The sequence below is a fragment of the Pseudopodoces humilis genome, chromosome 18, assembly GCF_049639895.1.
Source record: "Pseudopodoces humilis isolate 2021_Gansu_Grassland_sample_001 chromosome 18, ASM4963989v1, whole genome shotgun sequence".
NCBI classification, from domain to species: Eukaryota; Metazoa; Chordata; class Aves; order Passeriformes; family Paridae; genus Pseudopodoces; species Pseudopodoces humilis.
In genome coordinates this window covers 1,593,006-1,619,199 of record NC_142217.1, presented here as the reverse complement: position 1 = coordinate 1,619,199, position 26,194 = coordinate 1,593,006, and the positions used below count along the sequence as shown (strand labels likewise).

At 53.1% G+C, this 26,194-nt stretch overlaps 2 protein-coding genes and 1 pseudogene across 2 annotated transcripts in view; 1 reads left to right on the top strand and 2 right to left on the bottom strand.

Annotated features, from left to right (window-relative positions):
• The window catches only part of LOC106629043 (uncharacterized), a 32,859-nt gene extending 26,429 nt beyond the window's left edge, over positions 1 to 6,430 (bottom strand). The window contains exons 1-2 of the mRNA XM_088063824.1: positions 6,379 to 6,430; positions 5,313 to 6,192 (exon numbers count right to left, since the gene is read on the bottom strand). Coding sequence (XP_087919950.1) covers positions 5,313 to 6,192; positions 6,379 to 6,430 — 932 coding nt within the window. The remainder of the gene's footprint in view (positions 1 to 5,312; positions 6,193 to 6,378) is intronic.
• Positions 1 to 26,194, top strand: part of LOC148182897 (uncharacterized) — a 164,575-nt gene that overhangs the window by 131,657 nt on the left and 6,724 nt on the right. Inside the window, exon 6 of the mRNA XM_088064260.1 lies at positions 24,904 to 25,400. Coding sequence (XP_087920386.1) covers positions 24,904 to 25,400 — 497 coding nt within the window. The remainder of the gene's footprint in view (positions 1 to 24,903; positions 25,401 to 26,194) is intronic.
• Positions 18,583 to 19,683, bottom strand: LOC148182898 (uncharacterized; annotated as a pseudogene).

Below are 26,194 nucleotides of genomic sequence, written 5' to 3'. Positions count from 1 at the left end.
GCAAACAGCCCTGGCAGTGGCTGAGGGGAATTCTCCTCACAGACTCCTGGGAAAGTGTGTCACTTCAGGAGGGGAAAGCTTTTAAACTTTGCCTTACCTTCCTCCTGTGCTAAAATGTAAGGCTCCTCCTGAGAAAATACTGAGCTACAAACAATTCTCTATTCCTCAACAAAGATACTCAGGTGCTCGACTTAAAGAGTAAAACTAAATGTGGTTCGAAATTTCCCATCAAAGCCCATTTGCAGAGAAACCCCACCATATGTGAGCAAATATTTATTAGCACCAGTTCACTCTAAAGATTGCTCCTTTTTTGTCCCAGAGAGAATATTAGAACCATTTGCTCTTGACAGGACTCCTTGGATGGCCCCCAGACCTGGCTCCTCACCACGCCTTGCCTGGGCTGTTCATGCAGCCTGGTAGCACCACCTGACTTTGCCAGCCTGTTCTGACCTTGGGCATGGCTGGTGCCACGGTCCCCCCTGGTGCCACGGTCCCCCCTGGTGCCACGGTCCCCTCTGGTGCCACGGTCCCCTCTGGTGCCACGGTCCCCCCTGGTGCCACGGTCCCCTCTGGTGCCATGGTCCTCTCCTGGCTCGTGGCGTGTCCCTGCTGCTGGAGGAGCCCTGCTCGTGCTGCTGCCTGTGTTCAGCAAGGCTGGTACTACTCCCCAGCCAAAGAGAGACTAAAGTCACTGCTTTTGGCAGCTCATTGGAATGAGTTCAACACTTCCTCATCTCTATCATAGATAAAAACCCACATACTCCTAAAACCCACATACCAGCAGTATAAAGTAACCTCTTCTACATAGGTGAGGAGGCCTGAGCAAACAGAAGGTCGGCTTTCAAGCACATTGCGTTTTTAATTTAGTGGAAGCACTCGGTCGTTCACAAGCCTTATTTGCCAAACTGGACTGTGTGATGCTATTCTTTTGCTCATGTTAAAGAGGAGCCAGGGAGAAATTAGCTAAGAAATCAGAAACATTTGAGGCTCAGGCCTGGCGCACAAATAGAGCAGGGTGGCACCTGCCCGCTCTGCCCGCATCCCTTTTTCTGCCAGACAAAGGCAGACGCAGCTCTGCTGGGGGCACCATGGAAAGGGTTCTGATCTGTGCTCCCTTCTAGATTGAGATCAGAACATGGATTATCTGGAAGCCCTGGCACATGGCAGTTTGAGATCCATGGAGAATGCTGGAGGCAAGTTCTCAGTGTCCCTTTCCACACAGAACAATCAGTGTCAATGTGGCAAGAGCTCACTCACATCCATTGCCTCCTGAAGATGCCACCTCCTGTAATGGTTAACAGTTCTTATTGTTGTGGTGTTTTTTGTTTGAATGGTTTCTCCCATTATTCCCCTAAGTCATTGGTTTGCGCCTAGTTTGTATCCTCCTACCCACCTATCAAATCCTGCCTCAAGCCTAGCCCTTGTTTGCTCATATTCCCTGCCTGTCATTACACCCAGTTGTCAGTCTTCCCTTAGGCCAGCCTCCTACCTGAACCGCCCCTTTGGAAATCCCCTGATCTCCAATTCCCCATTGGCCCATGTGACCCACTCTGCTCCCCTTGTTTCCCCTCTTGTATTGTTGAATGGAACCTTCCACTCCTCCCATAGCTTCTTCCTATTGGTTAAAGTTTTGTACCCTCCCTCTGGCCTCCCCCATATAAAAACCCCCACACAGTTGTGTTCTCAGTCTTCAGTCCCTGGACCCTCCAGTGGAGTAAAAGCCTTTGGAACCCGTACTGGAGGTCTCCTCCTCATCCTTGTCTCCACCATGTGCCTACCAATATCCTTGTGCCATGGAGCATTTGCTCTAAGCCGCACCTTGGGTCACCCCACTCCCGAGTGTCACAATCCCCTAACACAAGTGGGAGTCGTGAGAGGTTCGTTTGATCTCAGATTGCAAAAAGGACGCCAAGGGATTTCAGTTTAAATCACAACAGCAATAATGCATCTTTATTTTAGTGCCAGCAACATGGGTTATGCGATAGATGAGAGGGGGAGAGAGAGAAGGAGAGAGGGAGAGAGGGGTAAAGAGCCAATGTAAAGAGAGAAAAGAGGTGGTTATAGTTACCAACAGACGAGATGGGGTTGCTGGTGTCTTCCTCCGTGGGGAGATCTCTCTCAAAGAAAGTAACTTGGAAAAGTAATTTTTACAGTCTGTTTCAAAGCAAGGGGCAGCTGGCCAAGAGGTGGGGAAATTCCCAGCCTATTGTGATGAGACCCCTTGCTCTGGGAAGCAGGTGTAAGGTACAGAACAGGCCGCTCCTTACAAGTCCCTGCTCAGCAGCAGGAATGAAGGCAGTGTACCTTGACAGCACAACAAGCACACCTGCAAACAATCACCTGGCAAGCTTCCACTTCAGCCAGGCCAGAACCCCTGCACAAAGTCCCTTGGGGTCTTCAGGGTCTCGGTCTCTGTTTTTGCAATGGTTGTGAGGCAGATGAGGGTAACTTCAGACTGTCTCTTACACCCTAGTAACCCCAAATGACTCCAATGACCCCAAATTACCACAAATAACCCCAAATTACTCTAAAGGACTCCTCTTACCCCACACCTGACCCCAAATGACCCTTCTGGCCCCACACCTGACCCCACAGGGCACAGACATTTACCCCCTGCTGAGCTCGGTCCTATACAACCCCAAATCCTTCAAAAATCCCCAAAATTTGACCCTGGGAACTTCCTGGATGAGCAGGGCCAGTTCCAGCGCAACAAGGCCTTTGTGCCCTTCTTGGCCAGTGGGCACCCCAAAAATCCCATAAATCCTTGGGGTGGGGTCCTAAATCCTTCTGGAATCCCCAAAATCCCCAAATTCCTTTGCGGTGGGACCCTAAATTCTTTTGGAATCCCAAAATTCCTTGGGGTGGGGACCCCTGACCCATTTGGGACCCTCACCCCGGAAACCCCCAGACCATTTTGGGACCCCAATCCCAAACCTCCCAGACCCTTTAGGGACCTCCAGACCCTTTTTGGGGTAGCCCAGACCCTTTTGGGACCCCAGACCCTTTTGGGATCCCATAGCCCCCAAAGTCCCCAGACCCTTTGGAATCCCCTAGGCCCTTTTGGAATCCCCAATCCCTGAAACCCCCAGCCCCTTTTGGGACTCCCAGCCCCTTTTGGGACCCGCAGTCCCTCTAGAGACCCCCAGACCCTTTTGGGACTCCCGACCCTTTGGGGTGGGGCGGTGCTGACGCCCCCTCCCCACAGGGCAGCGGCTGTGCCTGGGGGAGGCGCTGGTGCGGGCAGAGCTGTTCCTGTTCCTGACCTCGCTGCTGCAGCGCCTGCGGCCGTGACCCCCGGCACCCCCCGAGGAGCTGCCCACGGCCCCCCTGGAGAGTGGATCGTGCCCCGCTTCCAGATCCACCTGCTGCCCCGATAAGACTGCCCCCAAATTCCAGACCGCTCTCCAAATTCAGGAACCGCCCTGGGATCTGGACCCTTCCCCATGGCTGGAAAATCTCCCCCCAGATCCTCCCCAAATTCTACTCCCAACATCCCCCCCACTTCCAGCTCAGGATGGGGCTCTGATGAGACCCCTCCTCAAATCCCACCCCCAAGATGCCTCCCCATTGCTGGAAAATCCCCCTAAATCCACCCCAAACCCTGCCCCAAAATGGGGAATCCTCCCTGAGACCCCTCCTCAAATTCAGGCCTCCCCAAAGTGCCCCTCCTCACTGGGATCAGGACCCCTCCCCATCAATGGAAATTCCTCCAAACCAAAAAAAATCCTCCCCAAACCCCTTTACCAAAATCAGAACCTCTCCCAGGACCCCTGAATTTCCCCCCAAAACCACCAAATTCCTCCCCCAAAATTCCTCACAAATCCCCCCAAAAACCAAAAAACCCCCATACACCCTCAAAAGTCCCAGATCCTCCCAAGACTAAAAAATCTCCCCCAAAACTCCAAATTTCCCCCCCAAAATCCCAAATTTTCCCCCCAAAACCCAATTTTTTCCCCAAAACCTCAAATCCTCCCCCTAAAAAACCAAAAGTTCTCCCCAAAACCCTAAATTTCCCCCCCCAAACCCCCAAATTCCCTCCAATTTCCCAAATTCCACCCCAAAACTCAGGAGATCCCCCACAAAAAACCAGTGACCCCTCCCAAGAAGCCCCCCAAAACTGCAACTCCTTCCCCCAAAAATCACCAAAAAGCTGAGAATGTAAATTTTTTATTTCACATTTTTCACACTTTGGGTAGGGGGGAAACCCCAGAATTCCTGGGATTTTTCCCGTTTTTTTGGGGAGGGGAGTGCCCCCAACTTTTCCAGCACTCTGGGCGACACCTCTCCAAAATTCCTGCCCCTCAGTCCCCCCAAATTAAGTGCACATAAATAAAAAGAGGGAAAAAAAAGGGGGGGAAAAAAGGTAAAAAAAAAAAAAAAAAAAAGAAAAAAAAGACCACCCCCACCCCAATTTGGGGAAAGGGAGACAGAGGAAAAATTGAGGGAGGGGGTGATTCCCCCCGAAGAAATTGAGGGACCCCTCAAAAAAATTGTGGGAACCCCCTCCAAAAAAAGCCCACTTTGAAGAATGCCAAAGCCACCAAAAAATAGCAAAAAAAAACCCCAAAACAAAAAAGGATAAAATTTGGGGGAGAACCCCCCAAAAATGTGTCAAAAATGGGGGAACTCCTCCTTGAATCCAAAGAATTTTTGAAAATTTTTTTTTCCCAAAAGCAGCGGGAGTGGCAGGGGAGGAGAGACCCCCTCCAAATTCCTGGGGCTGTCCCTGAGATCCAGCCGAGGCACCTGGTCCTGGAGGGGGACAAAAAGGGCATTTTAAGGAAATTAAAGGAATTTTGGGGGACTTGGGTGAATTTTAGGGGGCTCTGGGGGCAGGTCTCAATTTTGTGGGGTCTTGCGTTCCGGGCTCGCAACATCATGTCCACGGAGGCCACATGAACCAGGAACCAGTAGGGGACACCAACGAGATGGGATTCTGCTCAGGAAAACATTTATTCAGCTCAGGAACAAACTCAGATCCAGAGACAGCCCCAAACAGAGGCAGGGAGATGAGGTTTGAGAACCAGGGTGGAGTTCAAGGTCAGGGACCACAGGGAACACAGCAAGGGAAAAACCCCAGGGGCCCAAACCCAATCAGAAATCCCTGGGCTGCCACCTCACAAGGGGCCCAGGGTGGAGTTCGTTCCTGGGCTTGCAGGGCCCAACCTTCAAGGCAGAGGCGTCCCTTACCAGTGCCTCTGTTGGTGTTGGGTCAAGTGAGAGATCTGGGTGAAGCTCTTCCCACACTGGGGACACTCGTAGGGCCATCTCCAGTGTGGATGCGCCGGTGCCTGACAAGGGTGGAGTTGTACTTGAAGCCCTTCCTGCAGTCGGGGCAGCGGAAGGGCCTCTCATCCGTGTGAATCCGCTGGTGCTGGAGGAGAGTGGAGCTGGTCTGAAACCTCTTCCCACACTCGGGACACTCGTAAGGCCTCTCCCCAGTGTGGATCATCTGGTGGATGATCAGTTGTGACCTCCATCTGAAGCCCTTCCCACATTCCTCACACTCATAGGGCCGTTCCCCAGTGTGGGTCCTCTGGTGGATGGACAAGTTAGAGCTGTTTCTGAAGCTCTTCCCACATTCCCGACACTCGTAGGGCCTCTCCCCAGTGTGGATGCGCTGATGGGTGACGAGGGTGGAGTTGTACTTGAAGCCCTCCCCACAGTCAGGGCAGCAGAAGGGCCTCTCATCCGTGTGAATCCGCCGGTGCAGGAGGAGATTGGAGCTGCTGTGAAACCTCTTCCTACACTCAGGACACTCGTAGGGCCTCTCCCCAGTGTGGATGCGCTGGTGGGTGATGAGGTGGGAGCTGCAGCTGAAGCCCTTCCCACATTCTCCACACTCGTAGGCCCATTCCCCAGTGTGGATCATCTGGTGGCAGATCAGAAATGAGCTCCGGCTGAAGCTCTTCCCACACTCCAAGCACTTGTAGCGCTTCTCCCCATCCTGAAGTTGCTCATGAACCACCAGCTCAGAGCCCCGGCTGGATCTCCAGCCGCCTTCCCGGCACAGGGTGGGTCTTTCCTCCTCAGAGCACCCTGGGCTGCGTTTGGAGCCCCTCCTCCTGCGGGATCTCTGGGGTTTTTCCTCCCTGTTGGATTCCTCCACTGTGGAGCCGCTCAAAACGGCCTCTTCCATGAGGTTCTGCTGTGGGGATTTGTCCTCCCTGGTCTCCATCCTCAGCTCCTTGTCTGGGGGAGGAAGGACAAGGAGAGGATGGGATTTGCCTCCGTGCCAGAGGGAAGGGGAAGGAGATCCCCCCAGTGCGTCCCCGGCAGGACGGCGTCGGCAGCGGGGTTGTCCTGCAGCCGGGGGCCATGCTGGGCTGGGAGATGGAGCAGGAGAGAGGGGGAAAGGGGCACTGACTTCCTCCTCACCTGCCTGGGTGTCCTGGGGCATCTTCCTCTTCCTCACAGCCTCTTTCTCCATCTGGCCAAGATTTGGGAATGAGAAATCCTGGTTTGGGGAAAAATACAATGTATGAGCACATTGGATTAAGTGGTTTCTTCTCTCCAAGTCCACCTTTAGAAGTCACCAGGCATCTGGTGCCCATAAAAACCTCCCAAACACCAAGATTCAGCCCTGAAAATGCCTCCCAGGAGTTCCCCATCTCTGGTCTGTCCCCTTTGGTGTTCAGGGGTACCCCCCTGTTTCAGCTGCTGGGGGTCACGCTTGTAATGGGGGTTCCTCACCTACTTAGTTCCTGCCCTGCCCAGGCTGCTGGGTGTCTCAGGAATCTGAAAAGTTCCCCCCATTTTCACTTCAACACATAGAGATGGTGGGGGTTTTTCGGGGTTCCAGTGTCGCTTCTCCCCTTATTCACTCTTTCGGGGTGCAGGCAGTACAAGGAGTCCCCCCTTCCCCTCTCCAGGCTGTTGAGGGTCCCGTGAACCACGGCACTCCTGCTCTCTCGGCTCCCCACATTGGGATCTGGGGGGACAGAGGGCTCTGCTCCTCCCTGCTGCCTCTGCCAGCAGCTGCCACCAGGGCTCCCAAGGGGCATTTTCCGCTCAGCTTTGGAGTTCTTCATTCCCCAAACATACCCCCCAAAAAACCCAACCCAGGCACCCCCCAGGATATCTGGGCCGAGCTCCCCCTCCCCGGCCACCTGTGGGATGGGGGGTGATGATCCCACAGGTGGGGGGGGCTGTGAATTTGGGGAGTGCTTGATATCATGGTTCTATCTACTTTCCCTCATCTTCATTTGTTCCTCCTCCACCTCCTCCCTAACACCACTCCCTTCTGCTACTTCCATCCCTTCTCTCTCTCCTTCTTCACCCCTCCTCTTCCATCCCTCCTCCTCCACCCCCAGGAGCAGTGACACCCTCGGTGCGCCGTTCCCAAACCCCTCACAGCCCACAGCAGGAGCGGGGATGGAGCCGGGACAGGTCGGGATGGGCAGCGCGGGGCTCTCAGCTGCTCCCACCCACTGGGGACGGGGGGAACCCGGCCTGGGGAAAAGGAGAGGGAAACTGGGAAAATTGGGGGCTGCAGATCCAACCTGGGGCTGGCTGGGGACCCTGGCTGGGGACTGCTAGCCCTTGGGGCTCCTCTGGGGAGATGTGGGAGGGGGGAACACAGAGAGGGCTGGGGGATCCCAGGAGTGGCAGCACTGGCAGGGACTGGTTTGTACTGGGGTAACTGGAACCTTACTGGGGCAACTGGGAATCTTTGGGAATGAGCACAAGCATGCTGAGGGCAGCTGGGATATACTGGGAGTGTCTGTGACCATACTGGGGAAATTGAAATCACGCTGGGAACAATGGGAACCATGCTGGGGACAACTGGGAGTGAATGGGAGTGACTGGGTCTGCACTGGGGGCAACTGGGCATGACTGAGACCATGCTGGGAGGGGCTGGGATCATCTGGGGAGGGATTGGGACTACACTGGAGGCAACTGGGATCAACTGGAAGGTACTGGAACCATGCTGAGGGGACTGAGGCCACAGTTGGGATCATACTGGGAGCAACTGGGAGTAACTGGGAAAGAATGGGATCATTCTGAGGTAACTAAAACCTTACTGGGGCAACTGGGATATACTGGGAGTGTCTGTGACCATATTGGGAACAGCTGGAACCACACTGGGGGCACCTGGGAGTGAGTGGGACCATGCTGAGATGGACTGGGACTATTCGAGGGACAACTGGGATCATACTGGTAGGAACTGGGTACAACTGGAACTATTCTGGGATCATACTCAACTGGGATCATACTGGGATCACAGTGGGAGCAGCTGGGTCCCTGCTGGCTGAGACTGGGATCCCACTGCGGGTGACTGGAATCATACTGGGATTGACTGGGAGTGGCTGGGAGCAACTGGGATCATGCTGAGAGCAACTGGGAAGAAGTGGGAATGACTGGGAGCGTGCTGGGGCTGACTGGGATATACTGGGAGAGACAGGGAGTCCCAGGGATCACACTGGAGGCTACTGGGGTCATACTGGCACTGACAGGGAGAACTGGGGGCCACTGGCCTCATACTGGGAGTGACTGGGATTAGATTGTAAGTGACTGGGATCAGACTGGGAGTTACTGGGATCAGACTGGGAGTATGAAGGAAACTGGAAAATTGGGGAAAAATGGGAAAAAAACCAGGATAAATTCAAGGAAAATGGAAGGGAAAATTCAGGGAAAAACCAGAAAAATATCAGGGTGAAATTCAAAAACATCAGGGAAAAATCAGGAAAAAATTGGGAAAAATTTGGGAAATACAAGGGTAAATTTGACAAAAAATTGGGGAAAAGTAGGAAAAATTTGGGGGAAAAAAAGAGAAAACTCAAGGAAAAAATGAGAAAAAATGGGGAAAAAATCAGAAAAAATAGGAAAAGAAGGAAACAACATGAAAAACCAGGGAAAATTGGAAAGAATATTGGGGAAATCAGGAAAAAAACTGGGAAAGAACTTGGAAAAATTGGGGAAAATCCAGAAAAGAAAGAGGAATAAAATCTGGAAAGTAAGGAAAAAACCCAGGAAAAATCAGGGCAAAAACTAGGGAAATTTGAGAAGAAATTGGGAAAAAGCTAGAAACAACTTGGGAAAGAAAGAGAGAAGAATCAGGAAAAATGGGAAATACATGAAAAAAATGGTGAAAAATTGTGAGAAATCAGGGAAAATATCAGGAAAAGAAAGCTGAAAAGACCCTGGGAAAAATCAGGAAAAATCAGGAAAAAATAATGAAAAAAATGAGGAAAGAATTGGGGAAAACCAGAAAGATTAGGGAAAGGAAAAGGGAAAAATCAGGAAAAAAAATGGGATTAAAACAGGAAAAAGCACAAGAATCAAGGAAAAGTTTAAGAAAAAAAATGGGAAAAAATTGAAAAAAATACAGACAAATAAAAAAATAATGAAAAAAAATCATTAAAAAAATCATGAAAAAAATCAGGAAAAATCAGGAAATAATGGGGAAAATCCAGAAAAATATTGAGCAAATATTGGGTAAAATCAAGAAAAGAGAGGGAAGAAACCTGGAAAAAATCAGGAAAAACCAGTAAAACAATTAAGAAATACAGTGAAAAATCAGGGACAAATTGTGAAAAAAAAATGGGGAATAACCAGGAAGATGCTGCAAAAAGAAGAGGGAAAAATCAGGAAAAAGTGGGGGAAAATCAAGAAAAAAATTTAGGAAAAAATTTGGGAAAAAACAGGGAAAAATCAGGAAAAGAAAGAGGAAGAAGACTGGGAAAAAGAATGGGAAAAATCAAGGAAAAAAATAAAAAAAACTGAGGACAAGAAAGTGGGGAAAAAACTGGAAAAATGGGAAAAAAATTGGGAAAAAACTAGGAAATATCAAGGAAACAAACAGAAAAAAATCAGGAAAAATTAGGAAAAAAAGGAGAAATATTTTGACAAATCAGAGGGAAAAATCAGGAAAAAAAATTTGAAAAATATGTGAAAAAAATTGTGAAAAATGAGGAAAAAATAAGAAAAAGAGAATAAAACCTGGAAAAAATCAGGGAAAAAAATCAGAAAAAACAATGAAAAAAACTGGGGGGAAATCAGGAAAAGAAATGGGAAAAACAGGGGAAAAAATAGTGAAAAAATGGGAAAAGCCAGAAAAATGATGGAAAAATTCAAGAAAAAGTTGTGGAAAAGACAAAAAATTTTGGGAAGAGGGAAAAATCAGGGGAAAAAAATCAGGAAAAAAATGGGGAAAAAACTGGGAAAAATTCAGGGAAAAAGGAGCGAAAAATCAGGAAAATTAAGAAAAAAAAAAAAAAAAGAGGGAAAAAAATTGGGGAAAATAATGGGGAAAATCAGGAAAAAAACAGGATGAAATCCCCCTATCCCATTTTTCCATGGAATTTTGGGAATTGCCTACCTGTGAGGTCATAGAAGAATTTCCAGACCTGGGAATCCGGGGAGTGGAGAAAGGTGGAATTGCAGATGATCTGCTCCAGAGTTTTGGGAAGGTTGATGGCCTGATCCTCTTCCAGCTTCTACAATAAATCCCAGGCCTCCTTCCGGCTGGAAATCATGGGAAAATCATGGAAAAATCATGGAAAAATCACAGGAAAGCTGTGATTCAAATTCATGGAGTTTTGCCCCCAAAGCACCCTTTTTTCCCACCAAAATTTCTATTTTTCCCCCAAATTTCAATTTTTGAGATAATTAAATGGGGAAGATAATGGGCAATGGGGAAAAATAAGATAGAAATTGAGGAAGAATGGAGAAAAGTTGGGGAAAACTAGAAAAAAAAGGGGGAAAAGAGAGAAAAATGGGAGGAAAAATGGGGAAAAAAACGGGGGAAATGGAGCCAAAATCGGAAAAAACTAGGGGAAAAAATGGGATAAAAATAGGGAAAAAATGGGATGGAAATGGAGGAAAAATTGGGAAACATGGGAGAAAGAAATGGAAGAAAATTGAAATAAAATTGTGGGAAAATGAGATAAAACCAGGATAAAAATGGGGAAAATAATGGGGAAAACTGGGGTAAAAATGGGAATAAAAATGTTAAAAATGAGGCAAAAATGGGAGAAAAATGGAAGAACATGGGGAAAACAGGAGAGAACATGGGGAAAAAACTGGGGGAAAATGGAGCAAAAATAGCGTAAAATGGGGAAATGGGAAAAAAAATAGATTAAAAATGGAAAAAAATGGGAAAATAGGAAAACATGGGGAACAATTTGAGGAAAAATGGAGGAAAAATAAAAAAAACAGAAAAACTGGGAAAAAATGAGGACAAATGAGATAAAAAAGGAGGAAATGGAGGGGAAAAGAAAAAAATGGGGAAAAATAAAAAATAGGATAAAAACGGGGGAAATGGTATGAAAATGGGATAAAAATTAGAAAAAATAGAGCAAAAATGGGAAAGAAATATGGGATAAAAATGGGGAAAAATGGGATAAAATGGAAACAAATTATACTCTAATAGAGAATGACTGGGAGTGATTTGGCTTATCGTGGGGCACGGAGGAAACTGGAGCCAAACGGGGTGAGCAACTGGGCAATGCTGGGAGCAGCCACTGCCGGCACCGGGAGCCCCGAACCCCTTTCCCGGCCATGCCGGACCCGCATCCCCCCGGCCCCGCCGGGGCTCTGCCGCCACCGCCACCGGGACCCCCCAAAAACACCTCCCGGGGACCCCCGGGGTCCCCCCGAGGGGCATCTGCGGCTCGGCTCTGGAGCCCTGCCATCCCCAAACATCCCCCCCAAAAACCCCAAACCCAGGGACCCCCGGGGTATTTGGGGCGAGCTCCCCCTCCCCGGGCACCTGCGGGATGGGGGGCGATGGTCCCGAAGGAGCTGCAGATCCAGAGAGCGGGGAGCGCACGTGGAGCCTCCTCTGCCTGCTCCAGCTCTTCCTCCTCCTGCTCCTCCTCTTCCTCCTGCTCTGTCCCTCCTCTTCCTCCTCCTCTGTCCCTCCTCTTCCTCCTCCTCTGTCCCTCCTCTGTCCCTGTGCGTGGTTCGGAGCCCTCGGGTGAGCGGGGCCGGGCCGGGACACGATGGGAAAGGGCTGGGTCCCCCCAAACCGAGCTGGGGGCAGCGGAGGTTTGGGGGAACAATGGGAACGGGGCGGGACAGGGGAACAGGGGGAGGTGGGAGCACTGAGGGTCCCCCAGTTCACCCCAGGACCCCCAAGCCCTGTCCCAGCCCCCCCAGTTCCCCCCGCAGCCCCGGCTGAGGGGGGCTCAGCCCAGGAGCCGCCGTCGTTCGGGGCTCCCCCGAGTGCAGGAACGGGAGAGTTCCCGGCTCGGGGAGGCCCCAGCAGAGGAGGGGATCTTGTCCCTCTTCCAGGGCCTTTCAGGGTCTTCAGGCCCCTCTGAAGAGGAGTTTTTCTCTTTTTCAGGTTTTTGGGGGGGATCCCACCACTACAGGGGTGTTTTTCCTCCCCATTTTAAGGTGTTTGTGCAGCCACAGCCCCACAAGCCCCTTTTGAGGGGGGGATCATGACGGCTTTAAGTGACATTTTTAGGGGTGCCCCCACCCCAAGCCCCTGTAGGGGATGTTTTGTCCCCCAGGGTGGATTTTGGGGGTTCTCTCTACCATGGCCGCTTTAAGGGCCCCCGGTGTTGTCGGGTCCCACTGTAACTCCTCTTAAAAGGGCAACACCACTCCCGTTGGTTCCGGCAGTGGAGCCCCGGGAGGGGTTGGGGGTCCCGGGAGGGGTTTGGGGGTACCTGGGTGATGCCGATGAAGGTGATGGGATCCCCATGCTGGGTATAAACCTTGGTGAGGGTTTCCTGGGGGTTTTTGGAAGTTCTGGGTGTTTTGGGGGCCACGTTTGTTTTTTGGGAGTTCTCAAGGGAGTTTTCAGGGGTCCAGATGGGGGAATTTGGGCAATCCAAGGGGTGGAATTGGGGGTCCCAAGGCTGTTTTGGGGAACCTGCTGGTGATGGAGATGGGGACCCCATGCCAGGTATGAACCTTCTTGCGGGGGTCTGGGGAGGTGTTGGGGGGTCCCGTGGGAATTTTGATGTCCTGCAAGGGTTTGGGAGGGTCTGTATGGAGTCTTGCGGTCCTGGGGAGTTTTTGGAGCATCCAGGGCTGTGTTTGGGATCAGGGGAGGTTGGGGTGTCCCGGGGGGTTTGGGGGTTCTCGGCAGGTTTGGGGGTACCTGGGCAATGCGGGTGGCAGTGCTGGGGACCCCGTGCCGGGTTTGAACCTTCTCACTGCGCACGGGCAGCGTCAGCGTGTTCAGGGAGATCCTGGGGGGCCCAGGGGGTCACCCCAAATCCCAGGGACCCCAAATGCTGAGGGACCCCCGAACTGCCCTCACCGCTGGATCTGCTGCAGGCAGGGGGGCACCAGCACTCGGCCCCCACCCTCCACCATCACAGGGGGGCTGTGGAAGAAATCTGGGGGTGCACGGACAGGTCGGGTGGGACCCCCAAAGTCCTGGGGGAGGGGACACAGGGGGATTCCCTTGGATTCCCATTATGAGGGGATGAGGGGGAAAACAGGAAGAGTTTGGGGGGGCTGGGTGGGTCATCGGGGACCCCCAGGAGTCTTGTGAGGGCTGGGGATGGCAAAAAACAGGGTGACCCGCAGGATGGGTTTGGAGGGGAACTGGATTGGAGCTTCCATGGCAGTGGGATGGGGAGATCTGCCCATGGAATTCCATGGGAATGGCATGGCAGTGAGATCCATCTACAGAATTCCCATGGGAATGGGACAGCAGTGGAATCCATCCTTGGACGTCCCGTGGGAATGGGATGTCTGAGATCCATCCATGGAATTTCCATGGGAATTCCCACGTTCCCAAATTTTGCCCTCCCAAATCCCACATTCCCATTCCCATATTTCCTGGGAATTCTGCCCTCCCCACCTTTACACTCCAGCGCCTCCCGCCCATATCTGACATATTTCCGGAGACATTCCCTGCAGTTGTGAGCCAGGGAATTTGTTAATCCCTCAGCCTGGATCTCAGGGATCCCCATGGCGGTGCCACAGTTGCCATCGCAGCCCCACAGATCCCCCAGCCATGGCTCCCCCCACTCAGCCCCGCTCTGGCTGTGCCGCTGCTGCAGCATCTGCAGCTCCCCGCTGGCCCCGTGCCGGTGCCGCTCCTTGTGCCGGCTCTGGCTATCCCAATATCCCAGCTCTGGCTATCCCAATATCCCAGCCCTGGCTATCCCAATATCCCAGCTCTGGCTATCCCAGTATCCCAGCTCTGGCTATCCCAATATCCCAGCCCTGGCTATCCCAGTATCCCAGCTCTGGCTATCCCAATATCCCAGCCCTGGCTATCCCAATATCCCAGCCCTGGCTATCCCAATATCCCAGCCCTGGCTATCCCAATATCCCAGCCCTGGCTATCCCAATATCCCAGCCCTGGCTATCCCAATATCCCAGCCCTGGCTATCCCAATATCCCAGCCCTGGCTATCCCAATATCCCAGCTCTGGCTATCCCAATATCCCAGCCCTGGCTATCCCAAGATCCCGGCTCGGCTCCGCCCGGCCCCGCTCGCTGCGGCGGCGCTGGAAGGGGATCCCAGCCAGGGACCCCATGGACATGGACTGCGGGAAGCCCGGGCCGGGCTCCGACAGCGCCGCGTGCAGGGAACGCAGGGAGAGGAGAACTGGGGGGACATTTGGAGATTTGGGATCGGGGGGGTCACGGCTGAAGGAAAGGGGGAATGGGGAGAGCCAGGAAGGCCATTTGGGGATGCCAGGACTGACAAGAGGGGAGGCTAGGGCTGGCTAGATGTGGCATGGCTGGAGTTCAGGGCGTTCCTGTATCCAGGAAAGGGAGCTCCAAGGGTCCCCGGGGTCCCCATTGCCAGGACAGGGCAGGGAAAGCCGGGATGCCTGGGAATAGGGGTCCCGGGTGTCCTGAGTGCTGAGGAAAGGAGGGGCTGGCTGCTGGGAGAGGCAGGAATAGGGGTCCGGGGGGTAAATGGGTCAAGGAGAAGGGGGCTCTGGGGGCTGCGAGAGGCGGGATGGCTGGGAAAGGGGTGCAGGCGTTCCTGGTGCCGGATAAGGGGGTGCAGGGTGGGACGCACGACCGGGAATGGGGGTTCAGTGGGATGGCGGCGCCCAGGAATGGGGGTTTAGGGGCCCCTCGACGCTCCGGAATGGGCGATCAAAGAGTCCCGGTGCCGGGGGTCCCCCTCACCTCTCGCCGCCCCCCGGGAGCGCCCCCGGCCCCAGCGCTGGAGCCATCGCGCTGCTCCGCTGCGGCCCCGCCCACAGCCCCGGCCCCGCCCCCAGAGCCGCCTCCGGCCCCGCCATTGGCGCCGCTCTTTGCTGCCCGCCAATGACATACATGGCGCTATGATGTCATACAGCCATGCCATGATGTCACAGCCTTCTCTATGATGTCACACGGTCCCCTCTATGATGCCTTAGCTGCTCAGTGACCTCACACAACAAACTCTGTCATGTCACAGCCCCATCTGTGACCTCACACAACCCACTTGGAGCTGTCACACAGCCCCTTTCTGACATCCCAGCTGCTCTGGGGCTCCAGGACACAGCCACAGAGGTGCCGCTGTGACACAGTCCCCTCTGGCACATCCCACAGCCCCTGCCAGTGCTGAGCCCCTGGCAGCTCTGTCTGGGCCTGCTCGTGTCCCTGAGCTGCCCTGGCAGGGCCCCAGCCCTGCTGGGCTGTGCTCAGGAGCTGCTCCTGGCCAGAGCTGTCTCTCTGCAGTGCTGCCCTTGCCAGGAGCTGCCTCTGGGCCAGGAGCCCGGCCCAGCTCAGCAGCACAGACACAGCACCAGCACTTTCATCACCCTCTCGGGCCTTTGGGGCTCTTTGCATCACACTCAGTCCCTCAGAGTGTGCTCCAAAAAACTTCTCAAGAACTCCAAGTCAGATGGAAACACTGAAGTTTCTTGGAGTTGAAATGAGAGACACGAGTGAGAAAGCGTCCCCAGGTTCCAGGTAGAGCAGAAGACTGGAGGCCCTGATGGCAGCTGGGGACAAGCAAGGGAAAGGTGTCTGTGGTGCTGAGCAAAGCTGGATGTGTTTCAGGAATGCCAAGGGCCAAGGGCTGAGCCCCAGCCCCTGGCAAGGCAGATGCTGTCCCTCCCTCATTGCTCAGGGCTCTTCCCGGGGCACTGGCATGTGGGGATGTGCAATGCCAAGGGCAGCACCATGGGGCGGCCCCTGCCAGGCTGCTGAGCAGGGACAAGGAGGCAATGAGGCCCCAGGGCTGCCAGGGTCACTTGTCCCCTGCTGGCCTCAGGCCCAGGGCCAGCAGCCATGGCCAAAGGGCTGCACAAGTTGCCTCTGGCAGGGCCTTGCAGCTGCTGCCCATCCCTGTGCCCTCTCCAGCCCTGGCTGCCCTGTGCTGTCCATGCCCTGCGCCTCTGTCCCTGCAGGCTGTCGTCATCCCCCGGCTGCCCCACCTTGCTGGCCCCTTCCTTTGCTGATAGCTCTGCGTCCTGCCTGCCTCTGCCTGACCACACAAAGCCTTGGGCTGCTCCAGACTCCTTCTGGGGGATGTGTTGCACCACAGCCCTGTCCTGGGACAAATTCCTTTCACCTGGTGTTCATACTGGGCCTCCCCAGCTGCACTTGCCATCCATTTTTCTTTCTCTGGCTCTTTTCCACCATGTCAAAAGGATCCACCATCTCTGAAACCACTCTTTGAACACTCTCATGGCTCTCCTCCACTGTCCTCAGTCTCCACCCCACAGAGCACAGAGCTCCTTTTTCCCTATAGAGTGGTCATGTGCCTGCGGCCTCAAAACCCCACCTTGGGAGATCTCTGGGCATTCTCCAAGGGGTTTTCAAATGAAAACAGACTGCTTATAATCTAAGAAAATCACAAGAGGACGAGTCCAACCTAACCCCTCTGTCCTGGCTGCTTTTGTCTTGGAGCAATTCTTAGATCTATGGAATTCGGGATGCCAAATTCTAAATGGTCCCTGGACAAGAAGGCTGGTGCTTTTCCATATGAAGGAACAGAGCCGCACTGTTTCAGGGACTGATGTGAGGTGAGCACCAGAGGCCAAGGCCAGCCAGAGCTAGCTGTTTTTTTCTGGGTCCCAGTTTTTTTCTGGAAGATACCCTTGGATACAGGAAATGTTTAAGGGAGAGTACCAATTTTGGCAATGGGCATCAGAAAAGATGGATGGTATTCCGTTATTAATCCTGTGGGACAAATTGCATTATGGTTCAATTCCACCTGTCAAGTCTTTTACACATAAACAGAGTCTGGGACCGGGATTGGAGTGGACAGCCACCACCAGTCTCCTCTCTTAGAAGGAATTTAAAAGTCGAGGCATCCTAGAGGGGTTTGAGGATTGCTGGCGGCTGTTGGGTGTCATTTCTCCACCTCATGACTCAGCAGGATTTTCTCCAATTAAGAAATAAAGCTTTAGCCTGAAGCTCCCACTCTGCCCATGACAGGAAGCCTTGGGAGTGTCTGTGACATCCCGGCTCTTTGGCACCCTAGGGACTCCTGGGATGTCACCATGGAGCCCCCGTCAGTGTCTGTGACAGAGCGGTGCCTTTGCAGCCCAAGGTCCCCTGGGATGTCACCATGGAATTGCTGTGACTGCGTCTGAGTACACGGCTCTTCAGCATCCCCAGAAACCCCTGGGAGGTCTCTGTGGAGCCCCTGTCTGTGCCTGTGACATTCCGGCTTCTGAAGAGCCTAGAGACTCTTGGAATGTCCCCATGGAACCCCTCGGAGGGCCTGTAACAAATCTGATCCTTTGTAGGCAACCATCACCAGCCCCTGTTGCTATGGTCTGTTTCCATGGCAACCATCACAGCCCCTGTTGCTATGGTCAGTCCCTTGGCAGCTCCATGGAGACCCCATGCCAGGGGTGGTTGCCATGGACACCAGCTCAGGCCTGGAGCCCGAGTCCGTTGCCATGGCAACCATTTGCAGTCCTATCCCCAGGCTCCTGGAATCCCAGAGCCACAGAATTGGCTGAGTTGGGAGGGACCCATGGGGATCCTCCAGTCCAACTGCTGGCCCTGCACAGGACACCCCAACAATCCCAGCCTGGGCCTGGCAGCGCTGGCCAAACGCTGCTGGAGCTCAGACAGCCCTGGAGCTGGGAGCCTTCCCTGGGGAGCCTGTTCAGTGCCCCAGCAGCCTCGGGGGAAAAACCTTTTCCTCACATCCAGCCTAAACCTGCCCGCCTCAGCTCCAGCCGCTCCCTCCACTCCTGTCCCTGGGCACCAGAGGGAAGAGGTTCCCGCAGCCCCCAGCCAGGGACCCGCTCCCAAGGCTGCTGCCATGGCAACCAGGCCTGGCACCAGCTGGGATGCTCGGTTTCCACAGGCTGGGCTTCAGGAATGGGATTCCCCAATTTCCTGCTCCTGCTGAAACTGCGCTGCCGCTCGCTTCCCTCCCATCTGCCATGGAAAGTACAAAAGGCAAAGATCCCAGGCTGGGATAAGAACAATTTATTGAGAACCTCAACGGGATAAGGAGCAAACTGGAATAGAAACAATTTGGATAACAGAAGGGATAAGACAAACTACTCATGGGGAAAACTAAAATGCCACCACAGACTGGCTCTTCCTGGCCACATATTTCCTCCTGCCAGGAAAGGACACCCTTCTCCTATAGTGAGAGGGGGGGAGTCCTTTTTATGCCCCTGGCAAAGACCTGAGATGGGATTGAATGTAATGGCAGGGACATGGTCATATTCTCATGTTCTTTGATCTCATATCATGTTATTGCCATGGGCAGGAAAAGGTACAGATGTCTTCCCAGCATGGATCCCAGGGAACATGGATCACCAGGTCTCTGCCCAATGTGGATTCTCCAAGGGTGTATGAAGCTGGAGCAGTGCACAATGCTCTTCCTGCACTTGGAGCACTCGCAGGGCTTCCCTTACCAGTGGCTCCGTTGGTGTCTGGTCAAGTTAGACCTGTGTGAGAAGCTCTTCCCACACTGGGGACACTCGTATGGCCTCTCCCCAGTGTGGATACGTTTGTGGGAATTTAAGTTGGACCTGTCTGAGAAGCTCTTCCCACATTCCCCACACTCATAGGGCCTCTCCCCAGTGTGGATGCGCTGGTGCCTGATGAGGTGGGAGTTGTGCTTGAAGCCCTCCCCACAGTCGGGGCAGCGGAAGGGCCTCTCATCCGTGTGAATCCGCTGGTGCAGGAGGAGGTTGGAGCTGCTCTGAAACCTCTTCCCACACTCACCACACTCATAGGGCCTCTCCCCAGTGTGGATGCGCTGGTGGGTGATGAGGTGGGAGCTGAAGCTGAAGCCCTTCCCACATTCCCCACACTCGTAGGCCCATTCCCCAGTGTGGATCATCTGGTGGCAGATCAGGCTGTTGCTCCACCTGAAGCTCTTCCCACACTCCAAGCACTTGTAGGGCTTCTCCCCATCCTGAAGCTGCTCATGGACCACCAGCTCAGAGCCCCGGCTGGATCTCCGGCCGCCTTCCCAGCACAGGGTGGGTCTTTCCTCCTCAGAGCACCCTGGGATGGGTGAGGAGCCCCTCCTGCTGCGGGATCTCTGGGGATTTTCCTCCCTGTTGGATTCCTGCACCATGGTGCTGCTCAGAATGGCCTCTTCCATGGGGTTCTGCCGTGGGGATTTGTCCTCCCTGGTCTCCATCCTCAGCTTCTTGTCTGGGGGAGGAAGGACAAGGAGAGGATGGGATTTGCCTCCATGCCAGAGGGAAGGGGAAGGAGATCCCCCCGTGCGTCCCTGGCAGGACGCAGGAGAGAGGGGGAAAGGGGCACTGACTTCTTCCTCACCTGCCTGGGTGTTCTGTGGCATCTTCCTCTTCCTTGCAGTCTTCTCATCCATCCAGCCAAAGTTTGGGATGGGGAAATCCTGGTTTGGCAGAAAACAAGGAATGAGCACGTTGAGTTTGAAGGTCCCTCTGTCCAAGTCCCTCTCTAGAAGTCGCTGGGTATCTGGGGGGTCTTGGTTTGAAAGGAAAGGTGTTTGCTAAGGAAGGCAGAAACCCCCATTGAAATTGATATAAACGTAATCAACAACCCCATCCTAATTATTATAATCTTGATATCAAAGTGATCTCAGATAAAGATATAGGAATATGAATAATAGTTCTTTTCTAAAGGAAGAAAAATGAAAATTCAGCAGTACAAAAGAAAAAAAACAACAAAAAAACAACACTCTGAGAGAGTCAGTATACAACCTTACACCCCGTTGGTCAGGGTGTTGGTAGCAGTCTGATTAAATGGTGGCTGCAGTCCTCCTGGAGTGACAGATGTGCTTCTGTTGAAGCAATGATTCTGTAGAACATTGTAGCTTACCTCTGAAGTTCTGGTGCTGTAGATGGGTCTGGTCTCTCCTCTGGGAATCCAGTGGAGAAAGACTGCCTGTGGTGTTCTGATTCCTTGATTATATCCATGCAGGAATGCTTGGCTCCTCCCCCTGGGTGGAGCATCTCACAATGGGATGATGTCATTTTATCAGTCCTGCAGTGAGACTCAATGGCCCATTAACAGAAGATATCCCCCTGGAGGAAGGATGGGTGGTGGAAGAGATAAAGAGCACTGCCCCACCTGGTTTTAACAGCTGGCCCATTAACAGAGGATATCCCCCAGTTATGAGGGATGGATCATGAAGGAGATAATGAAAACTGCTCCACTAGTTTTTAACAGATGGTGATAGAATACATACTTTTGGTTACATCTTGCATTGCAAACTAAGCCATGGGGTTCATAAAAATTTTACACCACAAAAATTCAGCCCTAAGAAGGCCACCCAGGAGTTCTAGTCCCATCTATGTTCTCTCCCTTTTGGTGTTCAGGGTTTACCCCCTGTCCCAGTTGCTGGGGGTGCCGCTTGTACTGGGGGTCCCCCATCTACTCAATCCATGCCCTACCCAGGCTGCTGGGAGTGCCAGGAATCTGAAATTTTCCTCTGTTTCCATCTCCCCACTTAGGGATACTGAAAGTTTTTGGGGTCCCAGGATCCCTGCTCCCCTTATTCGCTTCCTGGGGGTGCAGGGAGTCCATGGAGACCCCCCTGCCCCTCTCCAGGCTGTTGAGGGTCCCGCAAATTGTGGCGCTCCCCCTCTCTGGGCTCCCCACTTTGGGATCCTGGCGGACACAGGGCTCTGTTCCTCCAGGCTGCCTCTGCCAGCAGCTGCCACTGGGAACCCCCAATGTCCCTCCAAGGGGCATTTTCCACTTAGCTTTGGAATTCTTCATTCTCTAATCATCACCCCCAAAAACCCAACCCAGAACCCCCCCAGGATATCTGGGCCAAGCTCCCCCGCCTTGGTCACCTGTGGGATGGGGGGTGATGATCCCACAGATGGGGGGGCTGTGAATTCAGGGAATGCTCAGCTGGGATATACTGGGCCTGAGATCATACTGGGATAAGAAGCACTTGACTGGGATTACTAGGACTGTCTGGGAATGGCTATGGACATGCTGAGGGCAACTGGGATATACTGGGGGTGTCTGTGACCATACTGGCGATGACTGGGAACACACTGGGAACAATGGGAACTGTGCTGGGGACAACTGGGACCCCACGCTGGGGATAACTGGGAACAACTGGGAGTGACTGGGTCTGCACGGGGGGCAATTGGGCATGACTGGGACCATGCTGGGAGCAGCTGGGATCATCTGGAGAGGGATTGGGACTATACTGGGGGCAACTGGGTGCAACTGTGATCACACCGAGAGGAACAGGGAACAACTGGAACAATGCTGAGGGCACCTGGCATCCTACTGGGATCACAGTGGGAGCAGTTGGGCCATGCTGGGCAAGACTGGGACCACACTGGCAGCAACTGGGACTGCACTCAGGGTGACTGGGAGTGGCTGGGAGCAACTGGGATCAGGCTGGAAGCACCTGAGGAGTGACTAGGAGCAACTGGGATAGACTGGGGTAGACTGAAACCACAGTGCAGGTAAATGGGAACAACTGGAACCACACTGGATAATCCTGGGAGCAGCTGTGCCCATGCTGGGATCATACTGGGATCCTACTGGAACTAGCTGGTATCATACTGGGAGTGATTGGAAAGGGGCCAACTGTGACTGGAACCATGCTGGAGGTGACTGGGAGCAACTGAGCCCATCCTGGGAGTGCCAGGGAGTCACTCTGGCCATGACTGGAATCATACTGGGAGTATCTGGGAATTACTGGAACCATACTGGGGGTGACTGGGTGCAACAGCTCATATTGGGAGTGACTGCGATTGTAGTGGGAGTGACTGGGATCATCCTGGAAGTGTTTTTCTGTAGATCTTCTGTCCTTCTGGTCTCCTTTTCTTCTCCTTCCTATCCTACGTACCTGGAACATTTTTGGATATCTTAATGTAACCCAAAATCTTAAGGGTTAACACTTTTTAGGTTAAATGAGCTAAGTTTGCAAAGTTAATGCTATGGTAAGAGTTTTATGTTCAGTTGGATGTTGTATTAAACCCTTTGCCAAAATTCCTTGAGTGTCTCTATTTTTCCAGTTAAATTTTGTGTCATTTTGACCTCTTAGCTCAGTTGGTCAGAGCATGGTGCCAGTATCACCGAGGGTTCAATCCTTGTGTGGGCCATTCACTTAAGAGCTGGACTTGTTGGTCCTTGTGGGTCCCTTCCTACCTAGAATATTCTTTACATCTGTCCGTGTTGAGAAGATCTGGTTGGTGTTTCTCCTGTGCACGAAACTCAAGCACAGGAACCTTTGGTTACCACCAGCATTGAAGTGTTCTGGGGTGTTACAGCCCTGCAGGCTCACAGTGACCTCTTGTTTCCATGAGACCCCAGAGTGTCCCACTGGTCCCTTGGTTCCATGGGCCCAAGAGTGCCAAAATTATCCTCTTGCTTTCACAACTTCCCATGGTGTCACACTGGCTCCTTGGTTCCTTAAGGATCTGGAGTGTCACACAGGTTTATGGCATTTGTCCTTGCTGCCCCTCACATCCCACTGCCCCACAAAGAGCCCCGAGCCACCCGTGAGGGACAGGCCCTGCTGTGCCAGGCCTGGGCTCAGGGCTTGGCCTTTCTGCTTCCTCCAACCCAGCCAGGGCTGGCTCAGCATTGCAGTTCCCTGCTCAGAACCTTTGGCTCTCAGCAATTCTGGTCTCCATGATCTGCTCTCACCAGTCCCTGGGGAGCCTTTGGCAGTCCCTGCCCTCAGTGGGGCTGATTGAAGCTCCAAGGGACTTGGAGTTTTGCTTCTGGCTCCTTGAGTAGCTTCTTCAGCCTGAAGGAGGGACAAAGGAGGATCAGAGAAAGGAGAAGGAAGCACGAGGTCAAGCACTCCCTGAATTCACAGCCCCCCCACCTGTGGGATCATCACCCCCATCCCACAGGTGACCAGGGAGGGGGAGCTCAGCCCACACATCCTGAGGGGTTGGGTTTTTTGGGGAGGATGTTTGGAGAATGAAGAACTCCAAAGATAAGTGGAAAATGCCCCTTGGGGGGACATTGGGGGGTCCCAGAATCCCTAAGCGAGGAGATGGAAACGTTGAAAACTTTTTATATTACTGGCACTCCCAGCAGCCTGGGCAGGGCAGGGACCGAGTAGACAGGGGACCGCCAGTACAAGCATAACCCCCAGGAGCTGGGACACAGGGGAAAACCTGAACACCAAAAGGGAGAGAACAGAAATGGGGAACTCCTGGGAGGCATTTTCAGGGCCGAATTTTGGTGGTGTAAAATTTTTATGAACCCCATGGCTTAGGTTGCAATGCAAGATGTAACCAAAAGTATGTATTCTATCAACATCTGTTAAAACCTGGTAGAGGCAGTTTTCTTTACCTCCTCCTTGACCCATCCCTCATAACTGGGGGATGTCTTCTGTTAATGGGCCAGCTGTTAAAACCAGGTGGGGCAGTGTTCTTTATCTCTTCCACCACCCATCCTTCCTCCAGGGGGATATCTTCTGTTAATGGGCCATTGAGTCTCACTGCACGACTGATAAAATGACATCATCCCATTGTGAGATGCTCCACCCAGGGGGCGGAGCCAAGCATTCCTGCATGGATATAATCAAGGAATCAGAACACCACAGGCAGTCTTTCTCCACTGGATTCCCAGAGGAGAGACCAGACCCATCTACAGCACCAGAACTTCAGAGGTAAGCTACAATGTTCTACAGAATCATTGCTTCAACAGAACCACATCTGTCACTCCAGGAGGACTACAGCCGCCAATTAATTGAACCGCTGCCAGGACCCTAACCAATGAGGTGTCAGGTTGCATTCTGACTCTCTCAGAGAGCTGGTTTTTTGTTGGTTTTTTGTTTTTGTACTGCTGCATTTTCATTTTAATTTCTTTAGTAAGGAATTATTATTTCTATTCCTGTATCTTTATCTGAGAGCACTTTGATATCAAGATTATAATAATTAGGAGGGGGTTGTTACTTACATTTTTATATATTTGAGTGTAGGTTTCTGCCTTCCTTAGCAAACACCTTTCCTTACAAACCAAGACCCTCCAGATACCCAGCCACTACTAGAGAGGGTCATGGACAGAGGGACCATCAAACTGAATATGCTCATCCTTTGTTTTCTCCCAAACCAGGATTTCCTAATCCCACATCTTGGCTGGATGGAGAAGGAGGCTGTGAGGAAGAGGAAGATGTCCCAGGACACCCAGGCAGGTGAGGAGGAAGTCAGTGCCCCTTTCCCCCTCTCTCCTGCTCCATCTCCCAGCCCAGCATGGCTCCCGGCTGCAGGACAACCCCGCTGCTGACGCCGTCCTGCCGGGGACGCACTGGGGGGGATCTCCTTCCCCTTCCCTCTGGCACGGAGGCAAATCCCATCCTCTCCTTGTCCTTCCTCCCCCAGACAAGGAGCTGAGGATGGAGACCAGGGAGGACAAATCCCCACAGCAGAACCTTGTGGAAGAGGACGTTTTGAGCAGCTCCACAGTGCAGGAATCCAGCAGGGAGGAAAAGCCCCAGAGATCCTGCAGAAGGAGGGGCTCCAAACCCATCCCAGGGTGCTCTGAGGAGGAAAGACCCACCCTGTGCCAGGAAGGCGGCCGGAGATCCAGCCAGGGCTCTGAGCTGGTGGTCCATGAGCAGCTTCAGGATGGGGAGAAGCCCTACAAGTGCTTGGAGTGTGGGAAGAGCTTCAGGTGGAGCAACAGCCTGATCCGCCACCAGATGATCCACACTGGGGAATGGCCCTATAAGTGTGGGCAATGTGGGAAGGGCTTCAGCTGCAGCTCTGAACTCATCATCCACCAGCGCATCCACACTGGGGAGAGGCCCTACGAGTGTGGTGAGTGTGGGAAGAGGTTTCACAGCAGCTCCAATCTCCTCCTGCACCAGCGGATTCACACAGATGAGAGGCCCTTCCGCTGCCCCGGCTGTGGGGAGGGCTTCAAGCACAACTCCACCCTCGTCACCCACCGGCGCATCCACACTGGGGAGAGGCCCTACGAGTGTGGGGAATGTGGGAAGAGCTTCAACCGCAGCTCCAGCCTCAATACCCACAAACGTATCCACACTGGGGAGAGGCCCTACGAGTGTCCCCAGTGTGGGAAGAGCTTCTCAGTCAGCTCTAACTTGACCAGACACCAACGGAGCCACTGGTAAGGGAAGCCCTGCGAGTGCCCCAAGTGTAGGAAGAGCTTTCTCCACAGCTCCAGCTTCATCCCCCCTTGGCGAATCCACATTGGGAAGAGACCTGGTGATCCATGTTTCCTGGGATCCATGCTGGGAAGACACCTGTACCTTTTCCTGCCCATGGCAATGGCTATGATATTCATGTGGGATCAAACAACATGAGGGTCTGGCCATGGCCCTGTCATTATATTCAATCCCATCTCAGGTCATTGCCAGGGGCAGGAAAAGGACTCCCTCTCTCTCACCAGAGGAGAAGGGTGTCCTTTCCTGGCAGGAGGAAATACATGGCCAGGAAGAGCCAGTCTGTGGTGGTTTAGTTTTGCCTGTAATAGTTTTTCTTATCTATTCTGTTACTAAAATTATTTCTGTGTCTGGTTGTTCCTTATCCCGTTGCTGTTCTCAATAAATTGTTCTTATCCCAGCCTGGGATCTTTGCCTTTTGTGCTTTCCATGGGAAGTGGGAGGGAGGAGAGCAGCAGTGCAGTTTTCGCAGGAGCAGGAAATTGGGGAATGCCATTCCTGAAGCCCAGCCTGTGGAAACTGAGCATCCCAGCTGGTGCCAGGCCTGGTTGCCATGGCAGCAGCCTTGGCAGCGGGTCCCTGGCTGGGGGCTGTGGGAACCTCTTCCCTCAGGTGCCCAGGGACAGGAGTGGAGGGAGCGGCTGGAGCTGAGGCGGGCAGGTTTAGGCTGGATGTGAGGAAAAGGTTTTTCCCCCGAGGCTGCTGGGGCACTGAACAGGCTCCCCAGGGAAGGCTCCCA